Here is a 25,640-nt window from a genome sequence, read left to right as displayed (position 1 = left end):
ATTAATCTATTGCTTTTTCTCTAGGAAGCAAAGACCGGAAAATTTATTAATTTAGATTGGCTGAAAATTCAGACGAAATGATCTAGGTATGTTGCTGTGAAATATCACAGAAATGTGTCTCCAAGTTGAGAGTGTTCTTTGTGGTAGTGTTTATCATCAGGATGGAAGTCTGCCTCCCAGTCTAGGGATTCTCTGTGGTAATTTAAAACATACAAGAGATGTAATTATTGAAATTTATTAATTGTGAAATCAGCATCCTGAGTCGATGATAATTGATGTATTTAGTGACTTAATGGTGATTAAGTCTGAAAAACTATACTTGAAATTACAAATTGCTCAAATGTCTAGTTTGAAAATGTTGCTTTCCAAGTATTGTGAAAACTAAGTATGGTTTTTATTCAAAGACCATTTAGCACATTGGGGCCCAGATCCTTATTAAAACTAGATAATATGATCATAGAGATGACTGTCAGTAAATATAGAGTTTTGAGGAGATTAAATAGTTTAGTTTGTTCTTTCACTCTTCACTGCAATAAGTATTCTTTAAGCAAGGTTGAATTTACCAGTTTTCCGAATTTCTATGTATTTATCATCTTTTTTTAAAGAAAGTCTTTTTCTAATTTTGAGAACTACTTAGAGAATTCTTCATAAACACTGCTACAACACATTCAACCACAAAAGTGGGTCTAACCTTCCAGGAAGAATTACCTTAGTGTTCAGAAGTGAAACTTGGAAAATACTGTTCCTTCTGAAGTACTGTATGCAAAAGGTTGACAAGTATTTAGGGACTTTCATAGGTGCTAGCCATGTGGAGATCTTAGAAATAAGAACAGACTGAAATCCTGAAATCTTTTTTAGCAAGAGGGTTTTTTTTTTTTCTTGAAATAATCTCAATGTAGTGGATTGATTACAGTACTCATCTTTACGTGCAAAAGGCAGGGCAGGTATTAAGCATGGCCCCCATCCTACACAGGATGCCCGGCCAAGCTGCCAGCTACTCTTGTGCACCCATCAGATAAAACTTAGCACTTATTGCAAGAACAGATTAATGGATTTTAAATCCAATCAAACACTAGTACATATTTCTAAGAAAATGTAGGAACCTGAACGGAATTCTGACATGGTGCAGATATCGGCCATTGTGTTAAATATTTTAAGTGCAACAGATGAGCTTTACTGACCTCTTTAAAGGGACACCTATGGAGAGCTGTTTCTCAGGTGAGAACGTTATTGATTTACAAGAAGGAAATGCAAGTATTTAAAGCATCTGTAGAGATATAAAGTGGTAAATACAAGTAGTCAGTCATATCAAATTGACCCTGTATTTAACATCAGAGCCTTCAGCTGTATGGTGATCTCCTAGGTCTTATTGGGGAGCTGATATGTACACCGTCCCCTAGAAAGTGTCTATAACAGAAAGAGTACAAGTTTGCAGGATATAGGACATTACTGTAAACTTTATTTAGCTTTAAACTCAGATTTTTAGTTTCTCTTTGTGTTCTCATGCTTTTAAAATAACTTTATAACACTTCTTTCTGGCTCTAAAGAGTTTAGATCTTTTTTCTTTTTTTTTTTTTTTAAGTGAATCTACCTCTGTTTTAATTTTAAATTAATGAACTAATTCTGTCAGACAAAAATTACAGGTTTCTTGATTTAAGCAGGGAATTCATACATAGACAAACCTCTAAAAAGTGTCTCTGACAGCGTGCAATTTTAGGCTATAGAAGATTATTTTAAAGTTGCTTGGCTTAGTCTTAAACTCGAATATTTCAAGGTGCTTATGCATCTTCAGAACATATTACCTTTAATGTTTTCCTGTAGAAGCTTTTGAATTAAATTCCGTACTTGCAGAGTTCTATTGACTCTTCCCCCACCACTCTCACTTTCTTGATAATCTGAAATACTTTGAGTTACTTTCTGTGGAAACCATGAAAATTTGAGACAATGATTATAACCAGAGTCTTGTAATGGATTTTTTGGGGTTTGTTTGGGGTGGGGTTTTTTTGCTGCTCCCCCCCCCCCCCCCCCCCCAGCCCCGATAATTCAATAGGTATTCCTTTCCAAGATTTATTTATTTTTCTTTGTAAGGTAAAGTGACATTGTAACTTCCATATGTGGGCACTGAAAATAAATCTTTTTATCCCCTCCTGCTTTTTAGGTGTTCTTTGGACTTATTGAAAAAGCCAGGTAGGCAAGCTCCGTTTGTATGCATGTTTAGTTTAGATTGTGCTAGTTTAGAGCATAGCATATCTTTTTTATGGTGCCTGTATCGCTTAGCATCATCTTGTCTTTTCAGGTCTTAATTGCTGCTATACCTCATGTTGTTATAGAGGTGTGTGAATACATATGGATAGCTACAATTGTCAAATAGTAGAATAGTTTGTGGCAAGACTTCTTAAATTTGTTTTCAGTTGCGCAGTGTTGCTTGATTGTGTCTGTGTTGTAAAAATGCTATTTAATGTGTTAAAGACCAAATATAACAGTGACTCTAATGGCTTTCATGGTTTAGTACAATCATATAGCATTAATGCTTGGGGTTGAATGTTTTCTATCTTGCTATTCATTAAGCTGTTTTGACACAGATTTTTGCAATGAATATTTGGAAAATTTTATCAAAAAAAAAATCATTGCTCATTAGAATTTCTGTTTTGCCTTTGGATTTCTGTTTTGCCTAGAGGACAATAATTCTTTAAATACTGTTTTTTATAGCCAACACAGTTGGCAGTAACTTGCATCTTTTCTTTCAAAATAACCATGATTTTCTACTCTTCAGTTGGATAGTATGTGGATAGAAACAAATTTTGTTGTTTGGTCATACATAAAACATTCTGGGTAGCAGTATTTTTAGTTAAAACTCTTATGTTAGCAGGCATACTTTTTGGACTGAAATCTCAAATATAGACATTCGTTGGTGATTGAAAGTTTTTAGATGAATAAAATTTGAAATGTCTGAGTGGGTGACTCTCCCCAAAATCATTAAATCCATTCCTTTTCTAGTTTGCCCCTTAATAATTCACTGTCAGACTTTTATTTTTTGCACCTAAGAACAAACCTGTGGTTACTGGTTATTTCATTTCTGAAATATTGCAAGTGTTGCTCAAACACCTATCTTTTTTTTTTTTTCCTTTTTTTTCTCCTTGTAAATTGTGTAGGTGGTATGTGATGATAACGTTTTGAGAGAGAATAGGGAAGCAATTGGGACTGCAGTGCTAAATTATCCTGGCACGTAGTGACTTGTACAAAGATTTATGTGATTGTTAAGGTAACAAGAATTATAGCTATCTGCTTCTTCATATTCTCTTATTCATTAGCTTCCTGCTTGTCTGTTTTTTTGTTTGGTTTGTTGTGGGTTTTTTTTTCCCTAAAGGTTTCCAATACAGGACTAGTATTTAGTTTTTGCTGCACTAAGGCAAACAGTATACTCTAGGTACAGTTTATAATGATGAGTGCAACTCCAACACTTTGTCAATGGGTTGCATTTTAGCAGCTGCGTTGCCTTAAATCCTAGTCTAGACAAGAGAATTAAAGGTGTGATATGACTACATTATCCTTTCTCAACATTAGTGTCATGGGGCTAGCTCAATTAGTTGGTGCTGTACTCCTTACAAATGCAATGGTGACAATGTTTTAATTCTTGTCTTGATTAGGCCTAGACTAGGTGAAAGATCAGGTGAAGAACAAAAACAGGGGTGTTTTTAGAGTTGATTAGCTTGTTTTGAAACATTGCTTGTGTCATGTAGATAGAGATTTAATGTCTTTTAAAATATTGTTATTATCTTCTGCAAAAACTCAGGGTAATGAGGCAGACGTTAAAGCATTTTAAAATATTAGAATATAGTAGGGTAGTGGTCTGGGGTAAGATAAAATATAACTCTTACTTTATAGAGTGGCTTGGTGACTTCCCATTATTGTTGTGGTTAACAGGTAGCCACCTTAACTAAAAATCAATAGTGTTTGAGGTTCCCATGTGAGTATAAATTCAACTACAGTTTAATTTGAACTGGAAATGAATTGGATAAGGACACTGAACTTGTGCCCTGAATGTTGTGAAGAAGAGATTTGGTCTTGGATTTCTGATTAATTGCAAAAAAAAAAAAAGATGCTTTCAAGAAATAGCCACATAGATCGCCTCTGGGTTATATGTGCACTTCCTGTGATGAGCAAGTTTTGGTAGGAGAATGTACTGTTTGCCCTCTTACTCCTAATACATTTTGCAGTATAGAGGATAAGCCAGGACTGATCAACCTACTTTATCTGATTAGATCTGGTTGCAGTTTCCCACATTTCTATAACATCTTTTTAGCTGCTGTAAAAATTCTTACCTGAAATGTTTCATAAATGTGCAAATAATTGTAATGCTTTTTTCTTTTGAAAAACTATGAACTTTATAAGACCTATCTAGAAATGCATAAATTAAGTCTTTCCTCAAGAACTGCTTTTCTTTTGAAATTTCCTTGCCATGTTTTCAGTTTCATTTTTAAATTTTAGAAGCTCATTGTTTTTGTCAGAACAAAATGATGAATATGAAATGTTTGGGTTTTATACCATTTTCTCGAGAAGTTATAAATGGGGGGGGGGGGGCGCCTGGAATCTGGGTGGCTTTTTTTCTTTTCACTCACCTCTGCATTTAATTACATTTGGCCATGATGCAGAATCCTGGATGCGTGTGTGTCCTTATTTGTATACTGCTATTTGTACACTGTTTTTAAGAAGGTATGTTTTCAGTCTGTGGATTACTTTCTACAGCCAAAAGGACTTGATGTTGTAAAGGGTTTTCCTAGTAGTAATCTATCTGCAGGTTCAAAATTTGCCCCTCTTCTGCTGTGATTAATTCTGCTGAAAACGAGTCAAATGGTGGGTTTTTGTGGTTTAGTGGTGGGGTTTTTTTAACTTTAGGAACTCAATTTCTTTTTGAAAATAATTTGGAGGGCAGATGATGATCACCATTAACTATTTCTTCTGGAGCAATTTATCAGATGCCTTTCATATGTGCCCCAGTGTTATGTGCCCCCACCCAGACCCCGCCCCCCGCAAAAAAAAAAAAGAAAAAAATCTAACTAATCTGAGTGCTTCTCGGTCTCCGATCAAATCCAGGCTCTCCATCTCGCTGCTTAAGGCATCTGCTGTGCTAGTCTCAGAAGCAGTTAGATTCTTGGTAGCTGACATGCAGGTTACTCCCTACAATGCCTGGAAGAGAGAAGCATGAGTCACCTTCTGCTGGGTTAACACTGCGGTCCACAATCAACATCCAAGCAGTAATTTGGAATTAATTCTTCCATTGCTTTCCTCTGTTTGGGTGTGGTGTTAGGTTTGGAAGGAGAGGGGCAGTCAATGTAGTACCACTTAAATCTGTTTAATTTGCTTGGGTTCTTTAACAGATAAACCTCCTTAGTATAAAGTGGGGTGTTTGGGCATAGGAGAAGTTGGTTTTGTTTTTGTACCAAATGTGCAGGATGCTGTCCAAAGCAGGGAATCCTGGCACTGATCTTCTGAACATGCAATGCACTGGAGGAGATGTGTGGGCTTTTTGCTGAGGGTTTGGTTTTTTGGTTGGTTTTTTTTTTTCCCCCCAGTGTGTCCTGGTTTCAGCTGGGATAGAGTTAATTTTCCCCCTAGTAGCAGGCACAGTGCTGTGTTTTGGATTTAGTATGAGAAGAATGCTGATAACACATTGATGGTTTAGTTGTTGCTAAGCAGTGCTGACTCTAGTCAAGGACTTTTCAGCTTCCCATGCTCTGCCAGGTGCACAAGAAGCTGGGAGGGGGCACAGCCTGGACAGCTGACCCGAACTGACCAAAGGGCTATTGCATACCATATGATGTCATGCTCAGTATAGAAACTGGGGCGGGGGGGACGTGCAGGTTGGCCAGGGGGCAGTGGCTGCTGCTCGGGGACTGGCTGGGCATCAGTCAGCAGGTGCTGAGGAATTGCATTGTGCATCACTTGTATATTCTTTTATTATTATTATTTTCTCTTCCTTTTCTGTCCTATTAAACTGTCTTTATCTCAACCCATGGGTTTTATGTTTTTTCCCCGTTCTCTCCCCCATCCCACTGCAGGCGGGGTGGGTGAGCGAGCGGCTGTGTGGTACTTAGTTGCCAACTGAGGTTAAAGCACGACACAGTGTCAGCCTTCTCTTTTCTTTCACTTCATTGAGAATAAATGAGAAATGGGTCTTGCAAAACAGCTTAGTGTTTCTTTTCTGTGTCAGTTCTTTAGGAATCTATTTTGCTCTGAGGTGTATAGTTCTGTTGCAGCAAACCACTTGAACTATCTCCTTATGTATATAGAATCTTTCCTCTTGAGGGGCAGGCCCTCTCACTCATCAAAACACTTAAATTCTAAAAGAATGGGAGAAAAATGGAAGCCGCTATGTCACCATGGAGCAACAGCTGACCTTTCCTGAAATATTGTAGTCACTTCAACTAGGGGAGTCTGCTGGTAACCATTCACTGTATGGAATATTGATTTTGCATTTTTTCAGTAACTTCTTTATCTTAAGTGAATAAGCAGTCCTGAGAAATCCCTGGGTTTTAGTCCCTAGTATCTTTCTTCAGCTGGTACACCTGACCTTTTTCTGTTGTTGTTGTTCCCTCAGGATCTACGAATTTGCCTTTGTGTGTTTGTATTTGCCTTCATAGTGGCTCATCTTCAACAGGGAGATTGAAGAGTGTTTTCTCAACTTCACTGGTAGCCTAGTGGTTAAGGCAGTCTTCTGGGAAAAGCAGATGTGAAACTCCTATGACCAAAGAAGGTGTATAGTGCAGGTCTTCCACCTCCTTGATCAGTGCTGTAATCGCTGACTGCTGCATTAAATGCGAGAAACAGCATCGCCACTACTTGCTTTTATTCCTGTGGCTTTGTGTGGAAGTGATACCTGTTGTGTTTGTTATTGAGTATCTTACTATTGGTGTGTTGCTAGATTCAGAGGAATGTTTAGTGAATTAGGCCTTTTGAGGGACTTGACTGCTTGCATGCCTCATCTGTAAATCCCAAGAGATTGTGACCCTGTTGTGGTTCCAATATATGGCTCAGCTGGGCTTGCGCAGCTGTAGGCCTTCAGGCAGCTACCTTGTTTTGACAAAAAACTTGGATGGATGTGGCCTGTCAAGAAATTAAGTGGGTAGGCAGAAATTTTGTGGAGCAGCCTCTTGGATGTGGTTCTCTAAATTCTTCTGGAGTCCCAGTATATTTACCTACCTCGGTTTTGCATTCGGGCGCAGAAGTATTTACCATCAGAATGTTTTCCTCTCTTTACCTCCTGCTTTTTGACGTCAGTTTCATTCCTTGAGTTTTGAGCAGTGGATTCCTGAATCCTTTTGTATGGATCTTGTTAGTACAGAGTATTGAGTAGACCACAGACTTGATGATCATATCACCCACAGCATGGGCTTGACAGTTCTTGTACTTCAGATGTGTTCCTTCTCTAAAAAAGGAGTTCTGTGCACGGGTTATAGCTGATTATAAGATTATCTTTGGAGTAGAATCTGTTTAGGTGGCTATCCTCATACAGATAGTTGTCTGAGGGATGATAGACTCTTTCCTAGGAAGAAACTGGAGAAGCAGATGATATGAAGATAGCCTGCTGAGAGTCCACAGAGTTTTAATGTTAAATATCAAATGCAAAGAAACTTCATTAATTAGTCTTCATAGGCATCTCTTCTGTGTCTCCCCTAGTTTGGATCTGCAGCCTCACTTAACATTAAAAGCTGTGAATGCTCAGCAGGCTATCTTCATATCATCTGCTTCTCCAGTAGTTGTTACAGGTTGACCATATGAGAATAGATAGCCTTCTGCTCCTTGATCCTCAATGATGTTCCATAAAATTCAGGCATGGCAGCATGTCCTGGAATTTCACTCAATCCAAATATTCCCAAATTTGATTCAAATTGTGGAGAAGCTAGGCTGTCTGTTGATGTGGTGAATGAGTGGCTGTATTTTGATGGTATTAGATTTGAAGAACCCTTTGCTGCCTTCAAAGATAACATTATGGATCAGATGATAATTTTGCCTGGACTGTGTGAATGGATATCTAATAGTCTTGCCTCTAGTCTGGCACTATATACATTATAGTCATTCCATCTGGGATTGTGTAGCTTCTGTTGCTTACCGAAGTATCACTGTCTTATGTAGCTGCTGCAAATTTCTGATGAGCCTGTTTACCATCTAGCAGTTTTTTAGTCAAACCTCTTGTAACCCTTTTATTTCTAGTGCTCTCTGTAACCAGATTTCATAGCAACCAAAGTCAGATGCTTGCTACCCATCAGATGAATCTGTCAGCAACTGTTGGCAAGGAATGCTGTTCCTATTACCACTCCAAGTACCAGTTTTTACTTAAAGGTCTGGTGTTACTGTGGAAATAGTCCCGCTGCCACCAGGCACTGTGCCTCAAATGCTGCACTGACCACGTAATGGAGGATTGCTGGACTTGCTCTGCATCTGTGCAAGGGTGGTTTTCAGGAACCATAGTGAGCAAATGCAGTCCTTGGACAGCCTCCTGATGGACTGGAGCTGCTGTTCTTTCCATCTTTTTGATTTACACTCTCAGTTACATTTGTAATTACCCAGAGTTCAACTGCTGGGCAGCTGTAATGGTTTATAGACAGGACACATAATGTGAATGTTTAACTAAAAGCAGGGCCCTTTCTCAAGGGAAGACTGGCACTTGCAGATGATATGAACCCTCAGTCATACTACTGAACTATATAGCAGACACGTTCTAAAAATTATATCACAAGAAGCTCAAGATAAGCATCATGGTAGTCTGATCTGATGATGGGAAGGTGTTTTCTCCTGGCTGCTGCTTCAAACCACTTTTGTAACTCTTTGATTAAACAAATCCACATAATTCAGTTTTACCTACTGAAGTTACAATATAACTGTATTCTGAAAAGGCAAATAAAATACACGGGAAGCTGGGGTCAGGATACTTGAACTTGAAAGGCCCAGATTGCTCTGGCACGTAAGGAAAAGGGAAGGAGGGTGATGTGCATGCCATGTATTGCAGGGCTTACTGGTGTATCTCTAGGCCTGATATGGACACACCAAAGCAAAAAACCTGTGGTTACAAAGTTGTTGCATCTGGGATGAATTGCCACTTTGTAGACTCAACATAGGAAAGAAAATAGGATTTTGGGGGAAAAAAGTTTACCCCTGTATTCTTTCCAGGTATTTTCAAGAACTTGGTCATTTGATACGATTTGCTGTTTATTGCAGGATATTGCTTATTTTTCTTTATCTTGTTCTAACCCTAGTAAACTATATGTGGCTAAAATATACAAAAACCCCATCCTTTTTTAAATTGAGATGAGCATATTCAAGAAAGAAAACAAATCACCTAAAGGTGTGAAATCACTGAACTTAGCATATGTTGAATTCTTCTCCAGATGGTTTTTATTCAGAAATAGTGACTGCCATCGTGCGTAGCTTCATCTGCTAGAGAGGGACAATGGAAAGCTCAATCCTGGGTGAAAGCTGAGAAGGCACACCTTTAAAGTCCCTTATTACTCTAAAATTAAGCAATTGTATTGCCTTCCTGGCTGGGATAATTGGACGGGTAATTGAAGTCTACATTCTTCTCCCAGAGATGATCAAAACACCTTCCTTTGAAAGACTTTCTGTCTGTCTGCAAGAAATTTGGTTAGATTAAAAGGACTGGGAACAGTCTGGGCTTCACGCCCCCGCACACACCTTCATATTAATTGAAATGGCCTTTCTGCATAGGACAACTTAATGTGGAAAAAATAATTAGTGGACTATTTTCAGGAAATTCTAGTTACCCATTAGTGATTCAATGAAGGAGGTGTAATGGACACTAGGGTGTGTGGTACCTTGAAATATAAGCTCTTTCTTAAAAGAAATCCAACCTTCTCAAATATTTTCTTACCATTATTACTATCGCTTTTGAGGGTTAAGTATACAAATTATCATCCTTTCTGTACCTAGAATGTGACAAACAGACATTTAAATATTGGGGTGATATTTTGTTTCTCAGAATAAACCAAAGTACATTATAGTTCAGTGTCTTTCAGAAACTTACCTACCTAAATGCTGCCACTTTAAAGATAAGTTTACTCAGAAGGAGTGACAGCTGAAATGTACATGTGTACACAAATATGTGCAGAGGGATTGCTCGGTCTTCCTCTCAGTGGGGTCAGGAGTTAGGACAAAAACGAAAATGTAGATTTCATCAGGTTCTGCATTCATCTTCTATTTAAAGTATTTTAAAAATAGGCTTTGTCCACATATAAAAAATTTTGTCACTAAGTTACTTTCTGAACAAGTTTGGTTAAACCAATGTAAAGCCATGTTGTTCATTTCCTATGTAATTTAAGCAATATTAAAATTGGTGTCCATGTAGGAATCTGCAATGTTTTAAAGAAATTATTTATGTTGGCCTGGCTTGTTTGTTTTCTCTCCCTCTGAAAAAAAAAAAAGTCAGTAACAGACATAGCCTCTTGTTGTGAAGGTTTTCATTCTTTTTCTCCCTCCCTCTCTCACGCATGCATGCATGCATGCGTTGCTTTTTCAATCAGCTAGCAAAGCCCAACCTTTCCGTCAGCTGAGTAACTGTCTCTTTGGGTGACGCAGGCCATCAGCCGGCGTACAGCCACCGGCAAAATGCCAGCATGGAGGTGCTCTAGTGCCCTAGGGATTCTGACAGCCGGGAGCCTTGGGCTCTGACCCTGGTGCACGTGCTCCGCTGCTGACACAGCTTTGGCACTGGCCAAAGCAGCCAGGCGCCTAAAGCTCCAGAGATGCAGCAGCACGGGCAGCTGCATGGTGATGGAGTCCCAGAGGCTCACCTTGCTGGTGCAGGCATGGCCTAATAGCTGATAGGGTTAATGTGTGCAAGATAAAATGATCTTCAAGGTCATTGAGTGCCACAGTGTTATCATAGACAATAAAATGGCTGTCAGACAGGTTAGTAAAACTCTCCTGGGAAAAGGGAGCCTTTTTTAACCTAGAGTAGACCCACAGAAATGAACGTTTATACAGTAGTTAAAATATAAATAGCTTGACATCTGAGATGATGGCTGTATCTGAGCTCCTCATTCTAGCTGGCTTCACTTTAGTAGTTACTCAAATATTAGATTTGAGATATGCATGCACACACATGTAAGGAAGAAAAAGATGTTTAGATTTTACTGTTTAATGTACTAGATACCTTTATATCTTATGTCATTTTTATAAACAAGTTCTTACTAGGAAAGTTCTGGATACTAGAATGGGTGAACTTTAGCTTCAAGTCTTCCAATATATGCAGGACGCCGATTTAGAATGAAGTAGTCTGTTGGGGTTTTTTCTGTAATTGGTACCTGTCTTATTGTAGGAAGAATGAAAAATGTTCCTAAAAAAATTATTTCTGAAGTTTATGTTCAACATAGAAGAGAGGTTATCAGTAAATCACACTTTATATTCGCTGCATAGAGGTAGTATGCCGGGAAGCAGTATTTTATACTTGAAGATGAACCAAAACTTATTTAAAAAAAAACCCCAAACAAATAACAAAACAAACAAACCAACCCCACATGACTTTGGAAGCTCTTATTTTTGTATATTCATGTTTAGATATGGAAATGGTTTCACTTAACTAGCTGATGTGCTCTTTCTGAATCAAATTTCTAGAGTTACAAAGTTGAGTTATTAAAGATGGAGGTCACTTCTGCAAAACTGTGTAGATGAAAAACTTCTTGGTGTCTGTTCATTCAAAGATTCCAATTATTTAAACCAGGCTTATGGTCATTAGATAAATTACTCTGTAAGATGAGGGCCGTCAACTTTCTGAAGTCATGGCAGAATGTTTTTCTTTCCCAAGTTAGAAGTCAAATATTCTGGTAGAAACTCAGCAGGAATGAAGAGGCTTTCAAGAGCATCTGCTAATGAAACTAGTCAAGGCTTTTGGATTCATGTCTGTTTTTTCTTTGTTGGTGACAAATTTTATTTTGGTGAAAGAGGGCTTGACTATAGTCAAAAGGATGTGAAGTCATAATACTACTGCTGAAATAAAAGAGGAAATGATAGAACTTGCACTATTTTCTCCTAAATTGGTTCACTATACCAGTGTGGTATAGTGAACTGGCTTAGAGTTTCTGTAAAAGTCTGTCTTCTGAAAAATACCCCAAAATACCCAGAGTTGTAACCTAGTTGTAATATTGTGAAGAATATCTGTCTCAACAGAGCATTTTTTGCAAAGTTTTCTTGTAAGTGTTGTAGGATATTTTTATTAGCTTGAAGGACATTAAGCTATATTCTTCTTTGGTTACTAGGGCAACAAAGAAGTCTCTGCTTCGTACTAGACACACAAATTCTCTTCGGGCTATGCAATATCATATAAGCTCTGGTATCTATCTGCCTTAGCTTCTACACGGGGACTGATGAGAGAGCAGAAACTTACGCCAGGTTGTTTGCCTCTTAATCCATTATTTTTATTTTACTTTTTCTTAAGTTTTAAGTGACCTGAAGCTAGGCTCATTGCAAAAGGTCAAATTCTTTAAGACGTAAATGAATAAAAGCCACTATTGAAGTGCAGTTCGTATCCATACGTAATGCTTGATTCTACAGACCAGATTGCGGCAATCAAATTGTCAGAGGTGAATTTTGTGATCCAGGCTTGCATATGTTTTCAGAGGCTAAATCTGGGTAGTGCTGAAAGTCAGTAGCTCTGACTTCTTGGAGTAAGAAGGCTCTTACCTTGACATGGAGGAGAAGCTGTTGCTTTTTGTGTGGTTCTGACTGGACGGCACAACACGATCATTCCTGAACTCTAATCCGTTGGAAGCAGGTGATGCTGCTAAGAAGGTTTTGAATTAATTGTTAGACCTATTCTTGAAGACTGTAAAAGTGTAATTTTAATGAGCTAGAGAAAATCCTATTAGAATAGTTTAAATAAGTTTTGTAGTGGTATTTTTATCGGTGATTATAGATTGGTTAAGGGAACATAAGAGTGTGTTCACTTTGAAAAGTGAAATAGTACATTACAGGACTATAGTCTTCTGGCCCTTTTAAAATGCATATGCATTTGACTGGTTTTGTTCGCCAAAGTTTTTACTTTGTGTATCTACTAAAAAGTTTTGCTTTCTATAGTTTAAATAAACAAGGATAAAGAGATTGAAGTTGTCATTAACTTATGCTTGAGCTTTAGTTAATTCTGTAAAATCTGGTTAATTCACTTTGCTTTCATAATGCTAGGATATATGTCTATCTTGAGTCCTCTAAGTATGATGATCAGTTCCTCTACATATACAAATATTTATAGCTATTTGTTTAGCTTTGGCATTTATTTCTCAGTCCATTTTCTATGGAAACAAGCCTTATGCAACTCAGTTGTCTGCTTGTCTCGTCTTCTTCCATTACCTGCCATTAAGTTTTGAATTCTGTGGCAAAGTTAAACTAAATTAAATGCTGGGGCACGTTCCCAAAGAGATTGTGGAAGGTCTGTCCTCGGAAGTTTTCAAGGCTGAACTGTACACGGCTCTGAGCAAACTGGTTGAGATCTCCTGGCTGACCCTGCTCTGAGCAGGGGGTTGGACTAGAGACCTCCTGAGGTCCCTTCCCACCCCAGTGGTTCTGTGGTTCAAAGCCTGGAATGAATTAGAAATCTAAATGATGATTAAGTTCTATCTGAATTGTTGGTAGGAAAGAGACCCTGTCACTGCTCTAGTTGTGGAAAAAAACTGTGGCATGTGCTCAGCCTTAATTGTGGACTGGAGAATAGCAAGGGGAAGAGTTGTAGGATGAAGGAAAAATTAGAGCTTTAGATATCAGCATTGACTGAATCTATAAGAAACTAGACCCACTGTTGTCCTCATAAATTACTCGGCAGACTCTGTGCTTTGTAGAAGGGCTGGATGCTGCTTCAGCTTTTCCAAATGGAATATTAACAATATACTTGTCTCAAAAATTTTTCTTTAACCCAGCTACAGGCATAAACTTTACATGTGAATTGGTACAAATCTGTTTAGTCACTTTCCTTTTCCTCCCCGACCTTTGTCAATGCTTCCTTGTGCAGTAGGTTTACAGTATATTTTAAAATATTACAATAATTTGTCTAAAGGTTTGCATGTCAAGAGATATGCTTCTGAGAGAAATTTCTTGTGACAAAGCATGTATTGATAGATAAATGGTAATGCATGTTAGGGTCACTTAAGTTCTTTGAACACAGCAATGTAATAAATTAAAAATATGAAACAATTAGAATCTGTAGATTTCCTGTATAACGTGCAAGAGGCTTGTATTGCTTTTAATAGGTATCTGCATTTTTCATTGCCTTTGCAAAGGGACCTATTCAATCCCATGCCATCAGAATAGGCAGGCTTTTTGACCTTGTAGAAGTTTTGTATGGAGAAGAAAGGAGGAGGAGAAATCCCTCAATGTCAGCATATTTTAAGATATTGTGAGCCCTTGGAGTTTCTGCTCAAGCTGGTGGAGTTGAAGTGAGGTGACAACCTTGGCTTTGTCCCCTATGCTTGTGTTCTTGCTCCTGGTCTGAGGCACACCTAATCCAATAGCTTTATTCTTTCTGCTGGCAAGCTTGATGGTGGCGCAGAATCTGCCCTAACGTATCTGTTCTCAATACTTGTAAAGAAAACCTGAAGATTTGTGGTGTTACATAGCCTACTGCTGAGAATAGCTGGAATGTGGGATGTTTTTCTCTTGAAGAGTGAGCAGAACAGCTAATGCATCCTTAAAGATACTCAGGTTGCCTCCATCGCAAAGGATGGAAGACCTCAGAAGTGTTTATGCACCACAGGCATTCAGAGGTTAAATCTGATGACTGTTGTTTTCTTCAGATGGAGAACAGAGATACAGAGCCCAAGGGACTTGCTAGAAATCACGCAGGAAGTCCATAGCAGCGTATGCAACTGAACCCACATCTCTTAAATCGCGTGTCCACACTCCTCTCACTTGATGTTTAATGTGTTTTCTGCAAGGTATCAGAGGATGAAGTTTAATTATAAGTGGTTATATCTGAAAAAAACGGTCATTTTAAATAATAGTCTTTTTTAAAGACTTTACAAATAAAAGATGGATGGTAGTCACTTTGATTTTAGTATCTTACATAAGTTGCACATTTGGTAGGTACTGAAAACCTTGACATATCCAGTCATGCTCATTATATTGGAATAAATGTTATTATACTATCATGGCATATGGCTTAAAAAATATTTAAGGTCAGAAAACTAATACGGTCATTAAGAATAATTTTCAGTTATGGACCCGAAGTTTAAATACTTAAATATGAGGCCTAATTTTCAAGATGTTGAGCCATTCCTACAGCTAGTAGCAGCAATTTTTGAAAAATTAGATGCTCAGCTTTAGCGTCTGGAAATTTTGAGCAAGAACTTTGTATTAAGCAGCCATATTGTGCCTCGTAAACTGTTCATAGTTTTCTTGACAGCTAGAATTCTTTCAATGCAAACTGAGTATAGAGACAGGAACTAAGTGAAATCGATCCACCTGTGAGAATCTCAGATTTGTAGGATGTTCTGATTTTCCTGTTGCTTTTAGAAACAAGAGAATTGGTCATGATGGAAAAAAGTCAGGTAAAACACTTGCCTTGCATTTTATATAGAATTGAAACTTGTGGTTATTGCTTCTTAAACTATACAAAGGATACAAATTCCAATGTTTCTAAGTTGATAATGTGGCCAGCGCTTCAAGATTTCAACAAGATGATGTTGGTGCTGGATTGTATAAGATGAGAATTTTGATTGGCATAGAGAGGGAACTCAAGGATTAAAATATTGTTTGGATATGCTCACAGCAAACCTGCTGCTAAGCAAGTAGATGTTATATATCGTTTCAGAGTCTTTTCAGTCTTGATAATAGTGTTAGATATGAATTCTAATGATAGCTACTAGGGAGGGGTGTCCTGTTTAAGGTGAAAGCTAACCTCTTGTTTGCAAAGGCTTTTGAGCATCTGAAATGGCAGTGGATGAGAACTGCTGTTACTCCTGTCATAGGCTCCTCGTTGTCATCCCCAGCGCTCAAAGTGCTGTTTGCCTGTCGGTTCCTATGCCAGCACCTTACTGTGAGGGGAACTGATAATGTCATTGGACATTAAAGATGCATGGAGTTCTGCAAACTTGCTGAGGAAAGGTCTCCCTGAGATCTTGATGATCTAGGACTTTGCTTTAGTGAGTAGTGAACTGTTCTCCTATAGGGTATGTTGGCAGGCCATTAAATTTTCAGGTATACTTGCTGTTTTACCATTTAAGCAGGTGACAGAGCTGAAGATAGGTTTTATCTGCAGTAACTTGCAGAAGCAGATTGAACATGTGGAAGGAGTTTATAATTATTCTAGTTGCCCCATGAGATCTTAGGTGCGGAAAATCCTCTATAGATAAGAATTTCTCTCTGAAGTGATTGGAAATAACCTGGAAAGTTCTTTAGTGTCCTTCATGCAGAAATTATATGCATCATCCTGTTGCCTCTGTTGCAGCAAAGGAATGTAGGTTCACTAGATAGTCTTTGAGTATGTGTATCGGATAGTACCATCCACTGTTCTTGTCCCTTGGAAGGTCTCAGCTGTAAGCTGCCTAGAAATAATGTGTTCAAGCGCTTTGGCTGAAAAGTGGTTATAGTAACAGTTGGGAAGCAAATATATATACTGCTTTGTTACACTGGGTTTTGTTGTTGTTGGGCTTTTGCTTGGAAGAGAACTATTACCTCTAATTACTTACAAGCACAGTACCAAGGGTGAGCCTGCCAAACCATTTTAGCAAAACTGGCATTGGTTGAGACTTTCCCTAGACCTTGAAACCAAACTGGAAAGTGTAAACTGACTATAAAGCCAATTCAGTTCTGTGGTTCTTAAAGTATTTTATGTAAGTTCAGGTGATTTATTTCCAGAAAGTTTTGTGTACAAGAACAAAGAGAGTTTCTGAAGCCTCCTCAAAAGCGCTATGGTGTGGTGGTTATTTATTATTCTAATATTATTCTTTGAGTTGCTTTACAATTATTATTTAATTTGCTGTCCTATGAGTAAGTACAATTATCCTGACTTTATATACCTCAGTCTATCCATCTGAAGAGTTTGTTTCCCAAAGGCTATACAAGGAGTTCATGTCAAAGCCTAGAATAAAATGTGACATTCCCAGTCTTGCAATTAGGCCATACACTGTTCTTTACAGTAAAATAATTCATGACTCGGCCACCTAATTGCAGTGGGACTTCCAATAAGCTCTTTAACATCTAATAATTTATAAAAATGATTTTAAGACTTTTTTTTTCAGTTAGGAGTTGTTGCTTAAGTAATTAAATCCTTACACAATATAGCTTACAAAACTGATTATTAAATGCAATTAATTGGTAAACTGGAATGACTTGTTTGATTCAGAATGGTGGGGGGTTTACAGCTGTTCTGTATGGATTTACCTGAGAAGCTGTAATAATTTCCATTAGCAAGCAAAGTGCTCAAACTTTGCAGAAACCTACTTATTTTTAGATTTACATACCTATCTCCTGACACATTCTATACATGTATACAGGTATAGGCACATCTTCATTGGTGTATATTTGCAGGACTCTGTGGAAGAAGACACAGCTCTGCAGACTGAGCCCCTGACTGAACTCATTTTAAAATTTGTAAAGCTACCAAAATACAAGGAATCAGGGTTTGGAAAAAGTGAAATATCCTCTCTGCCTGAATTTCTTAAGACAAGGTAGTAATTGCTTTAGAAGTATGTATGTATTTTTTCTGCTGCTTTGGTTCAAGAGTTGGAAGCTTTCAACAAAAGGTTAAGATTGTTTTCCCCTAGACAATTCTGTGGTCTTGCTTCCTCTTCCTGGTGTTGGAGAGGCTCAGAATCAGACTAGGGAACATTGTGTGTCTTTTCTTATCCTCTGAAGTTGACGTGAGTTTTAACTATTACGGGTTCTGTGTTAAATATCCAAGGAATTGTGTGAAAGGGATAAGAAAAGGTCTTGATAGTTACATTTGGAATTTTTTCTCTCTCTAGATGAGGAAACTTCAAGTTACGACAGATTCTACTACAGGCAATCAAAGTTTGCAAGTTACGTTATAAAATAATGTTTAGTAATATTTATGTATGAATTTGTCAACAATCTAATAGATCCAACTGTTATTTTTTTTATACTTTATTTCATATTGTCCAGAATTCTTTTACTGTGTATTTTGGCAGGATTCTTACCACAAATCTTTTTGTAAGTCTAAAATGAAGAATTATTATTTTTACTGACCATCTGATCTTATTTGCATCATCATTGTCCCTAATATCTTTATCCCTTAAGTTACTTCCATTTTTTAAATACTATCAAAAATGCCAGAAATAAATTTAAAAAAAAAAAAAGAGGGGAAGGCACCCTGCATGGAGAAGAAAGTAATAAAGGTGGTTTAGTACTGAAGACTCCTTTTGGTGATTAAGAATAGTTATTATGGATAGATACCTTTGCATTTCAGTGGTTACAGTGTTTAACATGTAAAGCTAGAAATCATACATCTTTCTATAAACTTCAACAGGACTGAAACTAGTTATAAAAAAAGTCTTTAAGAATACACATTTTTTCCTTGTAATTTGTTTTTATTATACAGAAAGTTTCTGCATTTTGGTGGAACATATTTGGCTCTGATATGAAGCTCAGGCAAAAATCCTAGAAAAGATGCAACATTTCCAGAACATGAAATTAGAGAGCAGGAACCCATTTAAACTTTTTAATATTTTTGCCTGTACTGGTCCAGCTTGCTTCTCTGCCCTCACACCCAGTTTAGGGGCACAGTTTATTAGCCTTGGTAATAATTTTTTAAATTTTTTTAAATTCTTTTTTATTATATTTTCACTACACATCATCTTTGTTTTTTATCTTTATCCAATGACAGCTCTAACGAGAAATCTGAAAAGTACCTTGTAAAAGAGATTCAGATGTAATGTCAGATACTGCCCATGTTTTTCTCTCCCTGAATAAGATCGGAGGTAGAAAAAATGGGAGGTAAAAATCTCTGAAGATCACTTACATACCATTCATCTTGAGGCTTTCTAAATGTTTTAAGCTGTTATTCAAAGCACACGTACTAATCTAAACAGAAATGTGGATGATGTATGTGCTGCGTGAGTAACATGAAATGTAGAAACTGTTTATCGCTGTGTGGCACATAAGGCTATGTGGTCAGTGGTGCATAGCTGGACCACATAAAACACTTAAAGTCCATGTATTTATTGATTCCGTGTGGCTATGGCGTCCGTCCTCAGGAAAACTGAAAGATTTACTGCAGCATGTTGGTCCCAGAAGCTCATTAACGATGGATAACAGGGTGTCTTTTAGAATTGAATAGTTAGCTGGGACTGGGAAATACATGCTGGTTTTCTTTTATGGAGCAACGACTGTATCTTGCCAGTAGTGATATCCTAGATATGATGATATTTGACTCTGCACCAGTGTCTTTCATGGGGCTATAAATGACTGCAGTCCTGTTATCTCTTCAGGAGTTGCCACTGCCCTGTATCTGTTGTATTGGAGCCTAAGATAGTGAGGTCATTTAAACAGGGTGAAGTACCTTGTTCTTTAAACGTGTTCTGCAAACACGTGTGATTGGTCCTGCAAAAATTTGTTCCTGAAGAGGTCTTGAAAAGTCAAGCCTTCCCGTGCTGCATTTGAGTATATTTCTTACAGGCTCTGCTATGATGTTTGCCCTAGAATCCATACTGTGCTGCGCTGATACAGAGGAAACTGGCAGCAGTTCTCATTTTAAGGTGGCCCTCATCCTTTTCATTAGGAATGATCAGTGCTGCTCAAAGCTTTTCAGTAGTCCTGAGAAAATTGGATTTTCCTGCTGCAGGAACGAGGAGCAGAACTGTGCCACTTCTCTAGCACTAAGGGGACAGGCAGGGGGAGATGAGCTGCACCGAAAGGCAAAGACCTCTGCCCTGCTCCCGTGGTGGGCTGAGCTACCCTCTCACACATCCTGTGATGGCAGAAGCAATTTGGCTTTTCAGGGCTCTGGTGTGGGTGGTGGGGTTTTAACCCCTTTTTCTCTGCCAGAAGTATTTGTGAGTAGGTTAGATCCTACCTGAAGCTTTTGGAAGGATTTATGAATTCCTGGGTTTGATTTTTGTGGTTGTATGGAAGGGTTCTGCATTGCTGCTTGGGTGTTGCAAGGCAGCTATTTTTTTTCCTTTGTAAAGAAGCTATTTTCTTCTTGGGTCACTGAAATTCAACAGGGTGAAAAGCCTGTGAGGAAGAGATGTTCTTCTTCCTTCAAATTTCATTAGAATCATGTCATTCTACCACATCTGAGAAATCACCCTTTCCTGTTGTGGGCCTGTGCTTCTGCACACCACCTCAGCAGTGGGTATGCCAATATCTGGCCAGTCCAAAGCTCTCCGAATAGCAAGTGCAGCCTTCAGGGGCAGGCAGAAGTCGCCTCCAGCAAGTTCAGCAGCCGTGGTAAGGAGAGCGTTGAACCAGGGATCTCCCCCATACTCATCAGAAATAAATTTGCCCAGGATACTAAGTGAGGCAGGAAATTCTGCCAGTGTTGGGAGGTAGAGGGTGGAGAGCCAGCTTGAACTTCAGAGCTTGTAGAGCTTGATTTATTTGAGAGCTAGGGCTTCCATGGTGTGTTACCAGAACCCAAAAGCTGGGAAGTACAGTGCGGAGACCCTTAGGGACTCTGAATGAATACAAGGAGGGGCTGGAAGCACTACATGGAACCACATAGTTTCTGTAAAGGTCTGTTAGTTCACACACATTGTCATCATCATATTTGGAGAACACAAAGCACAGACATCTGGTCTGGCTCTCCCATACTCAGCTTGTGTCTAGCAGGACTGATACTGAACTGGAGCTCATAAGCCCATACTGGAGCCAGTCTCCTGCTCAGTATCCATGGACTGTTTGCCCATTATTTGCTGCATTCCAATCTCTGTTATTCTAGATGACGGATACTGACTTTTCTATGTAGAAAGACAAATTGTGTGATTATATGTGTGTGTGTGTATATATATTAAAAAATGGACAGTTTATATATATGCTATAGGCAGGCATTAGTATATATATTTATATATTTTATATCTATATATATTTTATATATAACGTCATACAGAATATACATATATAAAAAGTATTTTCTCTGTAAAGTTGACTACTCAAAATTTAGGTAATACAAGGATGTATTTTGCAAGAACAACTTTATTTTTGCCCTCTGAGGAGGTATTTGATAAGATGACATAATGAGAGTTCTGCAGAAACACCTTACACAGTTTAATGTTGTAAAGTGGTTATTGGATGAATCTGGATTATAAGGTGAATAAGGCTATTGACTGTAGGATTCCTATCTTATTTTAAGTAGTGAAGGTAGGTAGTGAATAGGGTAAACGCAATAGGCAAAAGCAATACAGAAAAGTGCTTCTGTGTGTTCCACCTAATAGTTCCTAGATGGTCCTGTGCAAATAATTTAGACTTTTCGTATCTGTCCTGTCAGCTCATCGGTTCTTCTTTTTGTTCTGCAGTACGAAACCACTATTTCCAGCGCTGCATTTCCCAGGTGCTGAGTACTCACTGTAAACAGATCCTCAGATACTTAGTTGCCCAGCTTTTCTAGGGTTCCTAAACCTTTTAAGCACTTGAATATTTCAGTGGAAGTGGCTATAAATCTGCAACAGGTGTGGGGTTTTTTTCTCATATGTTTCTCAAAGAATTGGAATGAACTTGCAGAACGAGAAGAGATGTGATCTTGTGTTTTAATCTCACCCATCTACTTCTTAACTGAATGCTTCTCAGGTGGCTGCTTTGAATTTCTCAATTTTTCCCACTGGTAAAATTGAAAAGACACAGAATACCTGGAGGAGCTGGTGGGGGGAATTTTGGGGCCCTCAGATATCAAGAAATGCAGTGAAAGGTGTACCTGATTCCACTTTCATTGAAGGGTTTTTAATGCTGTACAGCAAATACAATAGGACATATGCATCTGAACAATAAAGATAAAAAGAAATATTGAATTGCTGTCTTATCTGTTGAATGCCATCCATCTTATGTAATTACAGACTATGCTGTCATGTGTTTAAATGCGGGAGGACAGATTTCAAGATGCTTGTGTGTATTTTGGTACTTAATTAATGGCAGCTTAGCTCTTGCAAGAGTTCCAAAGGTATCGTTGTGTTAAATACGGTATATCCACAGAGTGAGATGTGGATTGTATCTCTTCAGATGGTAAACAAGGATAGGATAAATGGTGAAAAGTGAGGGGAATTCTCTACAGTTATTGACCACAGCCCTAGACTGTGGATTAAATGACATTCCCATAGTTAGCAGAGAGGCATAACAAAGTTTAGGATTTCAGCTGCATCATATGGCATGGATGGACCAATTTTTGATACTGCTGTGGCAGTGTAAGAGTTGCTGAGGTGATTTGAGAAGTTACTGCCCTTTTATCCTTTCTGACTCGGTGGGAGCCTGCTGTCCCTGCAGTAGAGCTGACAGGAACACACAGGTTCCCTGTCCCAGTCTTGACAGCTGAGTTCCATCATGGCTGGCAGGTCAGGCCAAGCTGCTGGATGTTTCCCTCAACCAGCTGAGGCACATGCACCAGCTCTGCTCTGCTGCCCTGCCTGGGAGGCAGGGAGGTCGGGCAGGAGGGATGAAGGAGTAGTAGGTGGCTTAAGGACAGTGACATCTTCAACTGCTGCAGGTGTCAGCTACGACTGGTGTCTGTCCACAGCTCAGTCTTACTCAAGTGATTTGACTCAAAGCAGTGCTACTAAGCTAATACGAAGTAGAAAATCGGGTTTAAATTAAGAGGGAACCATCTTGTCTCTCTTAGATCTTCGTTTAGTTTTACTGCTAAAAGCCATAATCAGTTTTTCTCTCAGTCCTTGTTGCTTTCGTGAGAAAACTAGTATTTTGGAAATAGGCCCAGTGTTTTCTTCTCTGCTATGGCAAATATGTAAATTTAAAACCTGACTGAACACTTATTTAGTTCCATGTCTGAAGAAGGGTTTATGCGTGTGAGGATGGGGTGGGGGGGAAATGTAAGGCAGGCATTTTAATTTTAAAAAAAATTTGGCAAGGATCCCCTCACAAGGAGGTACAAAGTAATAAATTCCTTCATAGCTTATATGATATATTGAGCTGTCCAAGTTGATTATGAAGCAGAACTGTAATAGTATTGCCTGGAACTTTTTTTTTCTTTTCAGCTTGTTTAACTGGCATAATGATGTGAATGCTGCAAGGAAGAGTTTTATATTCTGTATTAGCTAATACATGTTTTTATGTAACAGTACTTTTGTGTGTATACAGCACTTGAAGTGGGCTACATTTCTTGAAATTTCAAACGAATTTGCTGGCCCTTTGGTTTTCTTCCTTTTCTTGCTAATCTGAGAGTTCTGTATATATTAACCAAAGAAAAATGTACCTTTGAAAGGGAGAATGATGCATCCTTATCACAAGCAGGAAATACAACATGATACCTGTTCAGGGAGAAGTAAGACAAGGTTGAAGGGATGGTTAGACATCCATCCTGTTCTTACACCCTAACTGAGACTACCAACATAGAAAATATTATTATATTCCTAGTTTTTGTAGTGTGGACGTGTTCCTGGCAGATTTCCTGGTGGGAAAGAAAATTCAGAGGCGGAAGCATTCCCTAGAACTCTGAGAAACCTCTGGGGTGAGAGAGATGTGCAACAAATCGCTAGAATGTGAAATGTGGGAAGCAATTTTTCAACATAAACTTTTAAGATCATCCAAATGTCTCTTTTCTGTTCGGTCTGTACTGTTTGCGAATAGATGTTTACATTTAGCATGTTGCCATTTTTTAAATATAATCATTGCTGTTGGTTTTGTTTGTTTTGTTTTTGTTTTTTTAACTGTAGGTATGAGAAGGTGCCGGTAATTCTGGTTGGTAATAAAGTGGACCTGGAAAGTGAGAGAGAAGTATCATCAAGTGAAGGCAGAGCCTTAGCTGAAGAATGGGGCTGCCCCTTTATGGAGACCTCTGCTAAAAGTAAAACAATGGTGGATGAGCTCTTTGCGGAAATTGTTAGACAAATGAACTATGCAGCACAGCCAGACAAAGATGATCCATGCTGTTCTGCGTGTAATATACAATAGCATTAAGAATGACCTAACCTGGACTTAATTTGCAGAAATTTTGTAAGGTGGTAAAACTGTCTACTTCACTTCCTGGTTTGTGGGTCACTTGAAATACATCTGTAGTGAAGTAGCAACATTAACTCAGAGCTGAGCATTGAAAGTCAATCACTGACTCTGAATATAATTGGGTTAAATGACCACATCTCACCCGTTTTTCCCTTTGAGCACCTGCAATTTTGTGGCATAGCCAGTTGATCTACAGGGTCGTTCCAGTCGAGCGTACGTGTGTTGTCATGTCAGACAGCAACTATTTCTGAAGACATTGGAAAACTTTTGGAAATGGGAAACAAAAGCAGTGGAGAGAATATCTCTGAAGACCATTCACAACTAGTGTAAGTGCGAAAGGAGAGCCAAGTCTTTCACTGTCTAATTACTGTGCTTCAGGACGTGCGCTATCACTTGTGGCCAAGTTTGTTCAGTCGAATATGTTGATTTCACCAGAACTTCTGACAGTGTTAGAGGAAGAGGCTACCAGAGACCTATATAGTTTGGATTTTTTTCAAAGTTGATGCTATTATTTCTACACTTTCTCCCACATCTTGAAATAGAAAACATTGCACCGGTGTGTGAAATGAGGGGCAAGATCTGAAAACAAATGACGGGTGAAGAAACAGTCTGGCATTGGAATGTTTTAAATCTTTCGTTTTGCTGCTCAAAAATGGAGGATTGCTTCAGGTTTTGGTCTGCAAAAAGCCAAACAAACCCTCTGTTTACAAAGCAGGAAGCATCTTTGTTTATCACTTTACTGAACCAGGAGGAAGCAACTGTGATGAAAAAAATTGCTGAGCCTTACTAACAAGGAACACTTTAATAGATTAACTAGTACCATCTTGTAAGGAAAATTAAGCCATGTTGCATCCATATGTTCCCTTCTACAGAAACCTCATGGGACAGTATGAACATCCTGCATTTTTAAGTTTGTTAGAGACAACAGTTTTTCTTGCCTTTAAGGGCTACGTTCTCTGGTGTGATCCCTAACTAACCTTTGAAAATCAAGTTTGCTATTTGATAGCTTTAATGTTGAAAACTTTAAATTGAATAACCATGTGAAATCATTTGGTTCAGAGGTGAAATAGTTACGGTTGTAATTCCTTAGGTGAGTGTGGAAATGGCTCTTTAATTGCTTGACACACTATTCAAAGGTTGCCCCAATTATTGGAGTGTTAAATGGTGGAAGCAAATATTTTATTTTGAAAGGATGCTCGAGCTCTGACTTGCTAGTTTCATAGCAGTGAAGTATTTATCATTTGCATGACTAATGGCACAGAAATACCTATTCCGAAGTCTTACAATCAAAGTATAGAAGAGTTTTCAATCACAATGTTTAGATTTTAAATGCTGGAGAGATTGTCTTGAGCTGGATCTTTAATAGGTAAAATTGGCCATAAAAACACAGAGTCACGGAGCCTGTGGTCTAAATAACACCATGCGTTTATTAGTTTTTCAATCTTGTGCAGTAACAGTGTAGTTCCTTGTGTTTAAATGAGTGAAAACAGGGGTGCTGGGGTGTGTGTGTGTGTGTCTGTTGA

General features: G+C 38.4%; 1 protein-coding gene across 3 annotated transcripts in view; it reads left to right on the top strand.

Moving 5' to 3' along the window:
- The window catches only part of RAP2A (RAP2A, member of RAS oncogene family), a 30,217-nt gene extending 5,129 nt beyond the window's left edge, over positions 1-25,088 (top strand). For 2 of the 3 annotated variants that reach the window (XM_075727878.1, XM_075727872.1), the window contains one exon: positions 23,832-24,069. In XM_075727878.1, the coding sequence (XP_075583993.1) occupies positions 23,832-24,069 (238 nt within the window). Of the gene's footprint in view, positions 1-23,831; positions 24,070-24,934 lie in introns of those variants that run through there. The other variant, XM_075727863.1, reaches the window with a different exon arrangement.
- Positions 25,089-25,640: the final 552 nt, after the last annotated feature.

The sequence above is a fragment of the Pelecanus crispus genome, chromosome 1 (assembly GCF_030463565.1).
Source record: "Pelecanus crispus isolate bPelCri1 chromosome 1, bPelCri1.pri, whole genome shotgun sequence".
Taxonomy (NCBI): domain Eukaryota; kingdom Metazoa; phylum Chordata; class Aves; order Pelecaniformes; family Pelecanidae; genus Pelecanus; species Pelecanus crispus.
The sequence above is the reverse complement of the archived record's forward strand: the minus strand, read 5'-3'. Positions and strand labels throughout refer to the sequence as shown.